Source organism: Gadus chalcogrammus, chromosome 4, assembly GCF_026213295.1.
Source record: "Gadus chalcogrammus isolate NIFS_2021 chromosome 4, NIFS_Gcha_1.0, whole genome shotgun sequence".
NCBI lineage: Eukaryota > Metazoa > Chordata > Actinopteri > Gadiformes > Gadidae > Gadus > Gadus chalcogrammus.
The window spans coordinates 11,747,132-11,760,670 of NC_079415.1; the positions used below are offsets into that span (position 1 = coordinate 11,747,132).

The following is a 13,539-nucleotide window of genomic DNA, read 5'->3' on the forward strand; positions in this document are numbered from 1 at the left end:
TTTGAAAAAGGAAGGTATATAAGTGCATAATACAATTTTGTAAAATCCTTGAAACTTTAAAACTTTCGTATTCCATTTCTAATAAATTTAAATTGATCACTAGTAATTTGCTGGTTTTCATGCTTTTCACTGGTCAAGAACTTGAAACCGAAAACAAAATATCAATGAGATTACCTGAAAAAAATAGATAATCAGTTATACTGTGTATATAAAAAAAAGTTCAAATTAATACTTGCAGAATTCCAACACACAAAACCAACACACACTTCCACTGCCCAACACCTTAGGCATGTCAAACGTTTACTTACAACTCCCTAGTATTAACTAATCGAGGTCACATCTGCTGCTGTAAAGTAAACAGCACTGGTCACGTGAGGAAGGTTGCCTGTATCCCTGGAGGATAAATAACACCTAGTGTCATGTCAACAATGTTGGTATTCTGGCCTGCAATGTCACATCATCTTACCTACTGCATCTTTATGTTTTTGTTGAGTTTTTTTTAAGGAAAACAGGACCCAAATTCCCATGTTCCTGAAGGGATGTTTTAACAGTATTCCTTTATATTTCTAAAAAGACATTAGTAACACTTAATAATAAAGTTCATAACAAGCCATTCGGTTAGTCAAATGAATGTAAAATTAATGTGAATAGATGCTAAAAAAAGTTTGCTAAATGTTTAAACTGTCTAAATGCATTCAACGTGTGTGTGTGTGTGTGTGTGTGTGTGTGTGTGTGTGTGTGTGTGTGTGTGTGTGTGTGTGTGTGTGTGTGTGTGTGTGTGTGTGTGTGTGTGTGTGTGTGTTATCAATGCATCTCAGAAGGGTTGAGGGTTTGTAACGAAACAAGATTTGGGTGGGGCTGGGGGAGATCTCTCCACACTCTTCTCCTCCTTATCGTGGAGGGGGCCCTGGCCTCCCTTGGCCTCTCCCCCCCGGGCCAGGCCCCCCCGGGTGGCCAGGCATCGGTCCGGGTCCCCTGGGGCCGGGCGGGCGGTTCACAGGCCCCCGTACGTTGGGGTTGGGCGAGGCCAGGGTCACGTCCTTCTGCAGGTCCTTCTTGCCGGCGGCCCCCGGCTTCACCTTAGTGGGCTTGGGGGGCGGCTCCTCCTTCTCTGTTGAGGGTAGTTATGACAGATTATTGAAGCTGCGGTGGGGAAGACTCCAGAGTGGGGAAAGAGATGAAAATAACAAGATTTGGTAAATAAATCAAGAAAATGTCCTTTCACTCTCTGCCTCCGTTTCTCTGCCATTGTGAAGTGCACACACACACACACACACACACACACACACACACACACACACACACACACACACACACACACACACACACACACACACACACACACACACACACACACACAGAGGCTATCCTTTCCTGTGAGGGACTGTTCCACAGGTCCATACAGTATGAGGGGGAATGTTTGCCCCCCCTTCCACCCAGCACCTTGAAGCGGTCTGAACCAGTACTGACCGGGCTCCGGCGCCAGCGAGCGGTTGGGCAGCAGGTCCTCCAGGTCCTTCTGCACCTGGTCGGTGCTCTCCGTGTTGTTCCTACGGTTCTTCTCCTCGTCCCGGGCCTGGGGGGGGGGGGGGGGGGGAGAGACACACACAGTCAGAGAGGGAGAGAGACACAGTCAGAGAGGGAGAGAGAGACACAGTCAGAGAGGGAGAGCCAGACACAGTCAGAGAGGGAGCGAGAGAGACACAGTCAGAGAGGGAGAGAGAGACACAGTCAGAGAGGGAGAGAGAGAGAGAGAGAGAGAGAGACGGACACAGTCAGAGAGGGAGTGAGAGAGAAACACAGTCAGAGAGGGAGCGAGAGACAGTCAGAGAGGGAGCGAGAGAGACACAGTCAGAGAGGGAGGGACACACACAGTCAGAGAGGGGGGGCGAGAGTCACAGAGAGGGATAGAGAGGGGAGATACACAGGGCCAAACACGTTTTCGAGATGAAAGAAAACAGATGCAAACTTTTGCTGTAACCTCACCATCTGCATCTTCTTCTTCAGTTCCATGTTGGCCCCTTGATAGGCCTCCGACACCGAATTCAGATAGTAGATGGCCAGTCTGTCACGGATATATACGACAAAATATGTTTTCAAAAGGAAGACGTCAAAGGTATTTGAGTAAACTCATGTTATAATGGGCCCTATTCAGCCAGCCGCCATCTTGGTGCTAAACACTAGGATGTAGAACCAAGATGGCCGCCAGCAGAATAAGGCCAACCGGTTGCAAATTTGGTTCGGTTTGCCTCCTTAAAGTAAGTAAGATATTATCACTTTCATTCTGATTCAGACTTTGGTTGGGACAGCGCCCACAGAGACTGGAATTATCCCTACAACAAACACTACAAACAAAGAAGCAGGAAACCTTAAAGGGGAACCATCACGCTGGGCTATTTTAGCAATCGAGATTGATGCTCCATACAGTCAGTGTGTTGAACAATAAAATCACACGACCTGCCACATTAACCCCTCCTCAGGAACAATGTAGAACTCAATTCCCAGATCGATGACAATCGATCTGGGAATTGAGTTCTACATGGGTCCTGGGAGAGGGGTCCACATTGGTCCTGGGAGAGGGGTCTACATTGGTACTGGGAGAGGGGTCCTCGGAGATTGGTCTACATTGGTCCTAGGAGAGGGGTCCACATTGGTCCGGGGGAGAGGGGTTTATGTTGCAGGTCACATGTTTTTATTGACAATCCCACTTCTCAGGTTGTTTCTTATCCATAACACACACAAGGCCGTGCTCAGTTAAAGAGCCGTTGTTACGGTTCCTCTTCAGCTGGGTCAGTGGGAGGGGAGCAGAGTGACGCTGATGGTCCCAGCTGTGTACTCACACCATGAGCAGCACGGCGGGGATGATCAGCCCTGGGTTGGCCGCGTAGCTGAACAGCGTCCCGAGGAAGGCGGGCAGGTCCAGGTCGATGGTCTCCATGATCACGTCAAACATCTTGGCCTTCCCACTAAGAGACGACCATGCGTGGGGGAGTGTTTGCTATTAGTGCTTGTCTGGTTAGGTTTGAGCCTCACAAATCAGACTTTAGTTTCACAATCAAATGCCTCTGATTGAAGATGAGCTCAAATCTGGGAGACCTTGTTCGTTTGGGTGTCGTTTTGCTTCCTGTTTGATTCCACCAAGCGCTGTAATTGGCTGACCTCTAACAGAACCTCTCCCGAACTAGTGAAGTTTCCCAGTGGAAAGAAAAGCTAAAACCTCCTGTCTAGATACCAACGTCCTTAAAAAAGGTGGCAGTAAAGGTTTCAGATCAACACTGTGCAGACCGGCCACTGTAGAAACACACTTATTAAAATTCCCGTCCTGAAAGCTTTGTTTACTGTGAAAAACCTTCTCTTTTGCCGCGCTGAAGTTCTGCTATAAGATAGTAGGATCCAGTATAAATGTGTGGGCATGTTGTCAGTCGAGCCTTACTGCATTACTGCCCTCATTCAGTGTAATTGGGTCGGTTTAGCTCAGGAGGTAGAGCAGGTTGACTTGTGACCGAAAGGTTGCTAGTTCAATCCCCTCCTAGCTGAGTGTAGATGTGTCCCTGAGCAAGACACTTCACCCCAATTGCTCCTGGCGAGCTGGCTGTCGCCTTGCAGGATTGACTCCGCCATCGGTGTGTATTAACCGTTGTATGTCACTTTAGAGGAAAGTGGCTGCTAAAGGCTCTTATGTAAGTCCCGTCATCACCCCACGTGACCCGCCGTGTCTCCCAACCTGAAGGGCCCGCAGTCGAAGGAGGGCGGCAGGGTCATGATGGTGTAGACCACGGGCAGCAGGCTGAGGAAGAGGATGAGCAGCAGCAGGCCCATGTAGAAGTTGTTGGACTTGGAGGCCTTGAAGACCCTCTCGTGGGGCACGTTGGTGGCCATCACCGCCCAGCACTGGTAGTACATGGAGGAGAGCAGCCGCAGCACGTTGATCCCCACCAGCCCCGGGGCGTAGAACGCCCCCATCCTGAAGCAGACACACACGCACACACGCACACACTTTTGATTGCAGGGCTTTATTAATGTCTCTATATATCTATAGTGAAGTGGACAGGACAGTAGTAATGCACAGAGGAGTTGAGATGGACAGGACAGTAGTAATGGACAGAGGAGTTGAGATGGACAGGACAGTGGAGGTGGAGAGGACAGTGGAGATGGACAGGACAGTGGATGTGGACAGGACAGTGGAGGTGGAGAGGACAGTGGAGATGGACAGGACAGTGGATGTGGACAGGACAGTGGAGGTGGAGAGGACAGTGGAGATGGAGAGGACAGTGGAGGTGGAGGTGGACAGGACAGTGGAGACGGAGAGCACAGTTGAGGTGGAGGTGGAGGTGGACAGGACAGGACAGGACAGTGGAGACAGAGAGGACAGTGGAGGTGCACAGGATGGTGGAGGAAGCAGGACTTCCACCTCCACTGATAAACGTAATCTCTCTGGAGTGCCATTTATATTCAACTCAGTGATGATCAACTCCAACAAGTGTAATGTGTTGACTCCTTCTGTCGACCCACTCTGAAAGTGGCCTCCAGTGAAAAGGATGAATGATAGAGAGGTTCCTACCAAATCATGCCTTGGTTGAAGACCAGGCCCAACACGTTGCCACTGATGTCAAATTCCCCATAGGAGGGCTGTAAATAACACAGGAAAAAACCACACATTAATAAGAATTACCATCATTTATCTCAGCAGTAACCCAAGCAGAGACGATCTAGGGAAACGTTTTGTTTGATTGGAAGGCCCTCCTTCTATGATTTCTGAATGACTCTCTATCCCCTCTCCATAAATGTAGGCATGTTTGCTCATTTATGGTTTGTAGTTCTCGTCCTGACCGTTAATACCGACAGGTAGGGCTCTGATAATACTTTCTAATTAATTCAGCACTTGTTATAATTCATTAATTATGGGAGGAAACAGTGAGGGATTTGTGAGACGACCAGGGGACGGCAACCTTCTCTATCAAAAGAGCCATTTCTGGTCCCTTCCCCCAAATATAAATATCTGGAGCAACAGATAACACAGTATCTAATGTTTTAGAAATAGTTATACACAAAAAATAACCAATAGCCCATAGTTTGTTGCATATATGAAATGTGTGGGTGTGCGACGTTAATTTTAGTTGACCTAATCTAAAACCCTTTATTTTTGGTGTTTTACTGTCAAAGTATCACCTTGATCTCAAAAATAGTAGGAGTTCCCTTTGATATAAAAAATTTAAATAGTTTAGATACTTTTTTTGAAGAAAATTTCAAAGCTAGCCACTGCAGAGGAGTGGAAGAGCCGCATTCGGCTCCAGAGCCGCATTCGGCTCCAGAGCCGCATTCGGCTCCAGAGCCGCATTCGGCTCCAGAGCCGCGGGTTGCTGACCCCTGGACTAGACCAATGCAAATCTAAATCATATACTCAACATGAGATCATCTCCTTAGTGGTCGAGTACCATTAGGGGAAAGTTACACTTTGAAATGATGCAGAAACTGCATCTTTATGTTTCGTGATGTTTTGACGTGTAGTTTTTCATGTCCTTCCTTGCTGCGGCTGTGGGTTAACTCTGGCTGCCAGTGTGTCTGGCTAGGCAAGCTCCACGATGGACTTACAAAGCCGGCCTCCAGGTCCCAGCACCAGCAGTAGTTGAGGAAACGGACGATGACCGCTCGGGCAAAGTCCCCGATCAGGATGGTCAGGTAGGTGACCTGGATGTCAGAGACCGTCAGCTTCACAAACTCCTGCGTTATAGAGGAGCAGGAAGGGAGGGTACAGACAGACAGACAGACAGACATACAGTTATAGTTGGATAGACAGAAAGACAGACCGTTCAATAGGAAAGCAGGCCGGCCGATAGATAGATAGATATTAGGGCTGCACAATTATGGAAAAAATCATAATCACGATTATTCAAACGATTGTTTTTCAGTTTGAAAACAGTTATTCAGCATTTCTCTCCAAAAATCACTTTGTAACTGAGAACGAAAAAAGAGATTTCCCCTTAAAAAATTACACATACGTCCAAATAGAAAATGCTCAAATAGAAAATAATGTACAAATATGTATCCACCTGGATAAAAACAAAAAACTTCAGCTTGGAGATTGTTTGACCCTAAAATCGAAATCACGATAAAGAATGTATTAATTGCACAGCCCTAATAGATAGATTGTATAGAGTGGAGTGCATGTGATTGATGGCTGGTTTAAGCCAGCACCACCAGGCCTAAGTAAGACTGATCGGACTCTGGGCCTGGGTGAGGCTGCTTACCCGTTGCACATTGAGCAATCAATGTGCACAGGTTGAACCAGCCATCACCGCACACGCTCAGAAAGATCTCCGGCATGGTAACATGGAGCACCGGCTCATGTATCATAGTCGATGAACTCCTCCAGTTAAGCTTTTCTCCAACCTCCCCATCCCAGCCCAGCTAAAGCCACCTAGGTGGCGTGTAGCAGCATGGTCATGACTACATATAGATAGATGGATACATGATAGATGATTCATGTGTCTTTACTATGCCCACGCCCGTCTCCCAGCAGGGTCCTCTGATGATGTCAGAGGGGTGCATGGGCGGGGGCGTGGCCTCGGTGTCGTTGGAGTTGAGGGTGAAGTTGGCGTAGTACTCCTTCATGTTCCAGAGAGACGCGTTCCTGATGGAGCCCTCCAGCTCCAACTGAAAACAGACACAGCGTGGGCTCATTCAAAAGAGCTTTATTGGCCACGGAAATTGAACATTTACAATGTAAAGCAGTACAATGTAAATGTACAGTTAATAGGAAAAATCACAAAGGGATTGTGACAATGTTTCCTATGAAAATATAAAAATATAAACATTTAAATATAAAATACAAAATGGCTTTAGCCTATACATCAAATGCATGAATTTGTGTATCCGTGTCCATGACCCGATGGTGTACCATAATGTTGTTCTTGAGGACACCTAGTGGTAGGAATTTAAAATTCAGGTTGTTTCTACTTCTGTTGGCCACTGCTGATGTCTAGACAGTTTTAGGATATTGTTTGCTTCTGTAACCCCCAGGCACCATTTAAAGTTCCTCCACTTTACACGGTCAACAAACAGCCACAAGCATCCAAGTTGTTGTTTTTTCAGATCACATAAGAGTAACTGCACAAAGTCCACTCACCTTAAAAACAACAAAACAACCTAAAGCCTTACTTATGTCAGAATAACAAACCTAAAGCTAGTACTTCCCACCGCCTGAGTAGAAAAAGCAAACCAGAACCACAAATTACAGCTAGAAAACGCTCTTCAATCACGACTGTCATTACGACATACCTTGGTGTTGACCTCATCGAACAGGGCGAACAGAAAGGTGTACAGATTCCCCAGGAAAAGGGCGAAGATTCTCCCCAGCTGCCACTTGAGGGCGATACGGGGGTGGTACTCCTCCAGCTCAGCGATGGTCTCAAACAGAGGAGGACACACCAGGCCCAGCAGAGACATGATGATCTCCAGCTGGACGGGGAGGGATAAAGACCTGATGGAACCCCTCGCAGCTACACACCAGCTGTTTCACACCTGCACCGTTCACAGTCACGTTCATTTATATTGACATTAACATTTAGGGCTTTTATCCAAAGCGCCTTACAGTAAGTACATATGTCAGAGGAAAGGGAAACAATATTACTCATTGAAACGAGTGCAACTTGGCACTTAACAATTGCTAAGTAAACCCATTCCCCTTACACAACAAGATAGCTAGGATAAGATGCTACACAATGCTAAGGACTTTTCTTAAGTACCATATTCACCGTTGTATGCCATAGATTCAACAACATCTGACTTGTATTGCCCGTAGTCCCAGAAACAGTCAAAGGGCTTCACAGGCAAAATTCTATGACACATTCCAAAACCGAAGCCCTCTAAATGACAGAGTAAAAAGAAAACATAAATCTCAAGGAGGAAGCCTTGAGAAGGGACACAGAAGAAGGATCCCGCCTTCCAGGGACAGTATAGTAAGGAATGTCAAATTAGCAGACGTAGAATGGTAGCAGCGAGATCACGTCGTTAGAAAATAGTCCATAAGTAATAAGTTAATCAGATGATACCACTGATGATATAAGAATGATCATTGCACCTTGCTCAAAAAACTAAAACCAAACCATCACCTCGTTTTTCTCGTACCAACTGAGGTCATCCCTGCTGGCAAACTCCTGAGACCTCTTCACCACGAAGTAGATGAGGTAGCCACTCCCCCCAAGGCTGCAGATGATCATGAAGTTGGCCAGGACCCTCAGAAACCGCCGCAGGTGGATGTTCTCATCCTTCTGGTTCTCCTGCTCGTCCACGATGGACTCCTGGTGTTGGTCCAAAATCAGGTGCGTTGTTCTACATGCTTTTGGATATTCATTTTTTCGGTTTGATTTCTGTTCCTTACTGCAGTTGTTTATGTGGTGGTGTTTAGTTCTTAATGCTAGGGTTATTGAGAGAAAGAAGAGGCCATGTTTCGTGAGAGGGGGTTTGCTGGGGATAGTAGAACATGAAACAAACTAAACAGCCCCTCAAAGGGAGCAACGTCAAACCATTGAGGAATTTCCACTAGATAGAATGAAATGGAAGAGGATGGATTTCTGGATCCATGCTGGAAACAACAGAGACCGCGCCTCTTTCAAGAACATCTCACAAGCTGACTCGTGTACTTTTCAATGATTTAGTACTCTCCGATGCACTTTACTGAACTGGAATTTACTAAATTAATGATTGACTCACTTTGCATTTCGGATTCTTATGGCTTCTCCACACTCATTCCAGTTAAAGTGCCAACTAAGGGTGGCTCTAAAATTATTATATATATATTTTTTAAGACTTTAACTCTCTGAACATCTTTTCTCAGCATCCCTTGTAAATTGCTTTGTAAAGAAATGTCTGCATTATGACTCAATGAAAACTTAAATGTAAATATGTGTAATTTCATCCCTTTAATCATATTGATTGATGGAATGATGGATTGACTGTGTGGGTACCAGCAGATGACGTCATAGCGCTGGGGTTCCCACGGTTACCTTAAAGCTGGTGGTGATGGAGGCGTACTTGTTGTCAGCCGTCTCCGCGTTGCCGATGAGGTAATCCCAGCTGGTGAACATCTTCCAGGCGAAGGTGAACTCCCCGTCCTCCCCATCGCCCCCTCCTACATCTGCATTCTTAGCCATCCTATGAACACAAACCGTATCCAAGCAGCACACCACATGAATGACTAGATTCGGTCTAACTTGATTCAGTCTATAGGATGTTAACCATACACTATTGTGAGGTGATTTATATTCTTACCAACAGTGCCTATATTTGTGTGTGTGTGTGTGTGTGTGTGTGTGTGTGTGTGTGTGTGTGTGTGTGTGTGTGTGTGTGTGTGTGTGTGTGTGTGTGTGCATGAACAGAAATATATAAATATATCGACAGCTAAGGGCTCCAAAAAGACTTGATGGAATAGCGGTCCTTCCAGAACTCACGTTCGAATCACGACCATGAGGCTGTAGCCGAAGGTGCCGATGCCGACCATGAGGTACGACAGGGGAAGACGGAACTGGAGCAACCCAATAGTCCTCTGGTTGTTGTAGAAACCGTAGAAAAGCACGGAATACTTGCAATAGCCCTGGGGACAGGAAGAGACAACGTCAGACGGATGGAGAGGGCTTGGAATGGGGTTCTCCACAGCAAACACTTTAAATCTGCACTAAGTGAGTGTCGCCATGAGCAGTCTCTAGTGACCTGAGTGGGAACTGCAGGTATAGGCCTATCACTACAGGGAACCGTGGTCTGATGTTTTGGGCCAGAGTCCAGAGGGGACCAGTACGAAACCATTGATAGATAAAAAGTCCCCGGTTCGATCGACTCATGGATGGGCACGTTTAATCCTTAAGAAACGTTATGGTTCAAACATTTTTTTTTATGGAGTAAATAGCTGCAGTAGAAAAGTAGCATAGTGCAGGTTTAATGGTTCGTTTAAGTGAGAGGATTTGATGTTGGATCTACGTTGAAGTCCATGAGGACAGAGTAGTCCTGGGCACTGTCCGCTTCTGCCCTGGGCACCGTCTTCCTGGGGATAGACCCATACGGAAGGCCCATCAAAACCTGGGGGTGGGATACAAACAAATCATCCACAGGTACTAGGTGGCAATAGCCAATGCATTATGTTTCAGCAGCGGACTCAATGCTGTTTACGTCCACATTCATATTCCTGTGTTGTTATGAAAAGGCTCTACCTCTGGGATTACGACCAAGCCAAAGGTGAAGCCAAACAGCACGAGGTTCATGCCGTACATCCACCGCAGAAAGATGAAGTAGGAAGCCACCGATGAGCCAAAATGACCTGAAGGAACACAACACCACTGTCAGTTACCACGTAAGTCCACTAGAGGGTAGCGTTGAGAACATGGGATTTTCCTTACTTTCCACTTCTTTAATCTTTCGTTCCCACGGTATACACGCTGTTCTGAAGTTCTCGAAATCTCTTTGGAACTTGATCCATTTCTGGCAGTAGCAAAAACATTGATGCACATTAAGTCAGACATAACACAAATCAAAGGGCAAAAGGCAACAGGAAGTATGCACACTATTGGTCCGCTCTAACCTTTTTCATCATCACTTTGTAAGCATACCACTTCCTGCCTTTCCCTTTGCCTAGAGCGCCTTCAAACTTATCAACAAACTGCTGAGACTCCCTGGAAAGAGAGACAGGAGGAGGGGTCAGTGATATGTGGCACATTCAACACATTCACATTCTTTTGATCGAGTCTCATGGTCCTCATGCATTCGCCTATTTTGCCGTGGTTATTAGCCAAACTAGGAGACTCAATCAAGGAGACTAAATCAAAACCAGATCGAACCTCAAGTTAGGGGGGTGAGATAAAGTAGCTGACTGCAGCATTAACTGCAGTCAACACGTAGCTCCTACATGTTGAAAGGGGATACCTGTTGTCCATGCAGCTCTTTGAACAAACCCCTTGGTTGCCCCTGGGCCCTTTCTTGAACAGTAACCATCACATCGCTTGCTCTGTTCTCATGCATAGAAGCACTGCTTCATGCATCCTGCTGTGACATTATCGTGGACAGCAACATCAACTCTGTGTACGTTGAACAATCCCCAGTTTTCCCAATTGATCACAATTTGGGATAATTACGCAAACGGTTAATCTTCTCCGCTCAGTTCCCGCGGAAACGGAGAGGACCTTACGGAATGTTTTTATCACAGCCCACACAGTGTGAAGCAGAGCTCTTAGACACGTGGACGGTGTTTGCACCACCTGAGATGGGTGAGCCTCCTCCGCATCCGCCAGGGCTTGTTCCTGATGGTGGCGATGAGCTTCTTCTTCTCCTCCACCTCCTCCATCAGCTTGGCCATCTCACCCTCCGACATGGAGTCTTCCTCGTCAGAGTTGGATGAGCTGAGGGTTAGGTGGTGGTGTTGGGTGGGGGAGAGAGGGAAAAACACAGACGCCAGTGTGAACCTAAACCTTTACAGTATTCTAGTGTGCCCATGGTATACAGGAACTGCAGTGGTGTTCTCTTTGTTTCACACTGCGTCTACGGCGGTCAGGCCCTGATCACGTTAGTGACATTTCATGACCCTTTGCGCTAGTGTCCGCTGACAGTGTCACCCGCGGGTCTGGTGTGATAAGTAATACGAGTAACACAGGATGTATTTGTACTTGGGATTGGGGTTAAGGTTAGCAAAAAAGGCTTGAAAACAACTTAGGAAGGCTCGTTCCATAACGTTATTACACAATAAGTACATGCTGCTGGTTACACATGTAATTACTCTGTAACAAGGACACTGATGCAAAGTCTGACCGCTCATTCTGCATCTGATTGCAGCACGAACCTAGGAAATGCTTCCTACCTGCTACCTCCTCCCTTCTTCTTCTTCTTCTTGTCGTCCTCTTTAGCCTTCCCCTTCCCCTTGGCTCCCTTCTTGCCCGTGGCTCCTTTATCACCCTTGCCTCCTTCCTCCTCATCCTCTTCATCGTCCTTCCCTTTCTTCCCACCTTTTTTCTTCCCTTTGGCTCCCTTCTTGTCTTCCTCCTCCTCGCTCTCTTCATCCCCCTCCTTACCTTTCCCTCCTTTCTTCCCCCCTCTCCCTCCTCTCCCCCCTCCTCTTCCTCCTCGCCCTCCTCTTCCTCCCCGGCCCCCCGCCCCACGCTTCTTAGGGCCCTTGCCGTCTTCGTCATCGTCATCGTCGGCATCCTCATCGTCGCCATCTTTTCCCTTGCGTGCCGCTTTCCGGTTCCCGCCCCTTCGACCCCGCGGTGCCGGCACCTCATCTTCGTCCTCCTCTTCCTCGCTGGCCGCCTTTTTACCGCGACCTCTGCCCCCTCTTCCTCCTCCTCTTCCTCCTTTCTTTGCTCTCTTTGGGGCTTCCTCTGTTTACACACATACACGTTTATACACAGAAACACACCACCAAATATACACACACACACACAAGCCCACAAACAGACACAAACACACACAACAGAAATCACGGCACATTCACAAACACACTCAAACAGGGACGTGAACACACACAAATGATGTGAATGCATGTGCAAATGGAAACACACACACATAGACAGAAACAGACACACACACAGGGTTGTGAGCGTGCAAACACACACAGCTATATGTGCGATCACAATGGAAGATACAAAATGGACACTTTGGAGGCTGTGAATAAGCCAGCTCCTGGGGGTTGCGTTACACCAGAGTCTACGGCTCTGCTGGACTTAATGGGGCGTGTCACGTGCTCACACTTCCACTCACATATCCACTTACCGTCGCTGTTGCTCAGCTCCGTGTCTATGTCTATTCCGACTGGAAAGTCCCATGCAATTAATCACACAGCAGCATAGTTATTAATATTACCCCACAAATGAGCGGGAGGGGTCAACCTCACCGACCCTTGCTTTTCAATTAGAGCAATTTGTTAGATCCCACGGTAGCAAATTATTAAACATTCCCCCCCTACACATATATACAGTACAATGCATACTTCCCATTATTCCATCCACCGTACTAGAAAATAATAATTATCAACTTTTTAAGACATACAAGGACCCTTCACATTCTTTTAAGACAAATGTTTACCCAATAAACAAAGAGGTATATATGATATATAAATAATACATATATATACACATACACACAAACAATTCAATAAAAATATCCTAACCCACTCACCATCCTCCAGCTGGCTGACATCTGTTTTCCGCGGCATGTTGAGAGCAGAGAGGGATTCTGCCTCGTTCCTCTACCGTGCGCTGGGCTGGCGAACGCCAAATCCTGGCTCACCTCGCCTCAACCTCCACTCAGGTATCGTGGCGGCTGCCGCCAGGCCGCCGTCGCTATGACGACAGCGGCACGTGACGGTCCAGCGCGGCCTCTGTCAGCAGAGGAGGGGTGAGGTGGTCATCTGTCTGTGGATAATGATGATGGCGTGAGGAGTCAAGATCTTCCCATAGAAGAGGTCGTCCCTGCAAAACACTGGGTTGTTTTCATGGCTGAAACAACAGGATGAAATGGACGGATATTTTGTGCCTTTTTTTCATCTATTATCACACTATG

At 46.9% G+C, this 13,539-nt stretch overlaps 1 protein-coding gene across 1 annotated transcript; it reads right to left on the minus strand.

The window, feature by feature from the left end:
* Nucleotides 1-862: 862 nt before the first annotated feature.
* On the minus strand, nt 863-13,192 carry tmc2a (transmembrane channel-like 2a). Its single transcript, XM_056587796.1, has 21 exons — nt 13,156-13,192; nt 12,751-12,789; nt 12,138-12,359; nt 11,840-12,032; nt 11,244-11,384; nt 10,571-10,661; nt 10,389-10,470; nt 10,203-10,309; nt 9,973-10,071; nt 9,450-9,592; nt 9,006-9,153; nt 8,112-8,300; nt 7,279-7,458; nt 6,496-6,654; nt 5,593-5,721; nt 4,562-4,629; nt 3,725-3,964; nt 2,841-2,966; nt 1,987-2,065; nt 1,471-1,576; nt 863-1,111 (listed from the first exon to the last, which is right to left on the minus strand). The coding sequence occupies exons 1-21, from the start codon at nt 13,190-13,192 to the stop codon at nt 891-893; spliced, it is 2,799 nt and encodes a 932-aa protein (XP_056443771.1). The 3' UTR covers nt 863-890.
* Nucleotides 13,193-13,539: the final 347 nt, after the last annotated feature.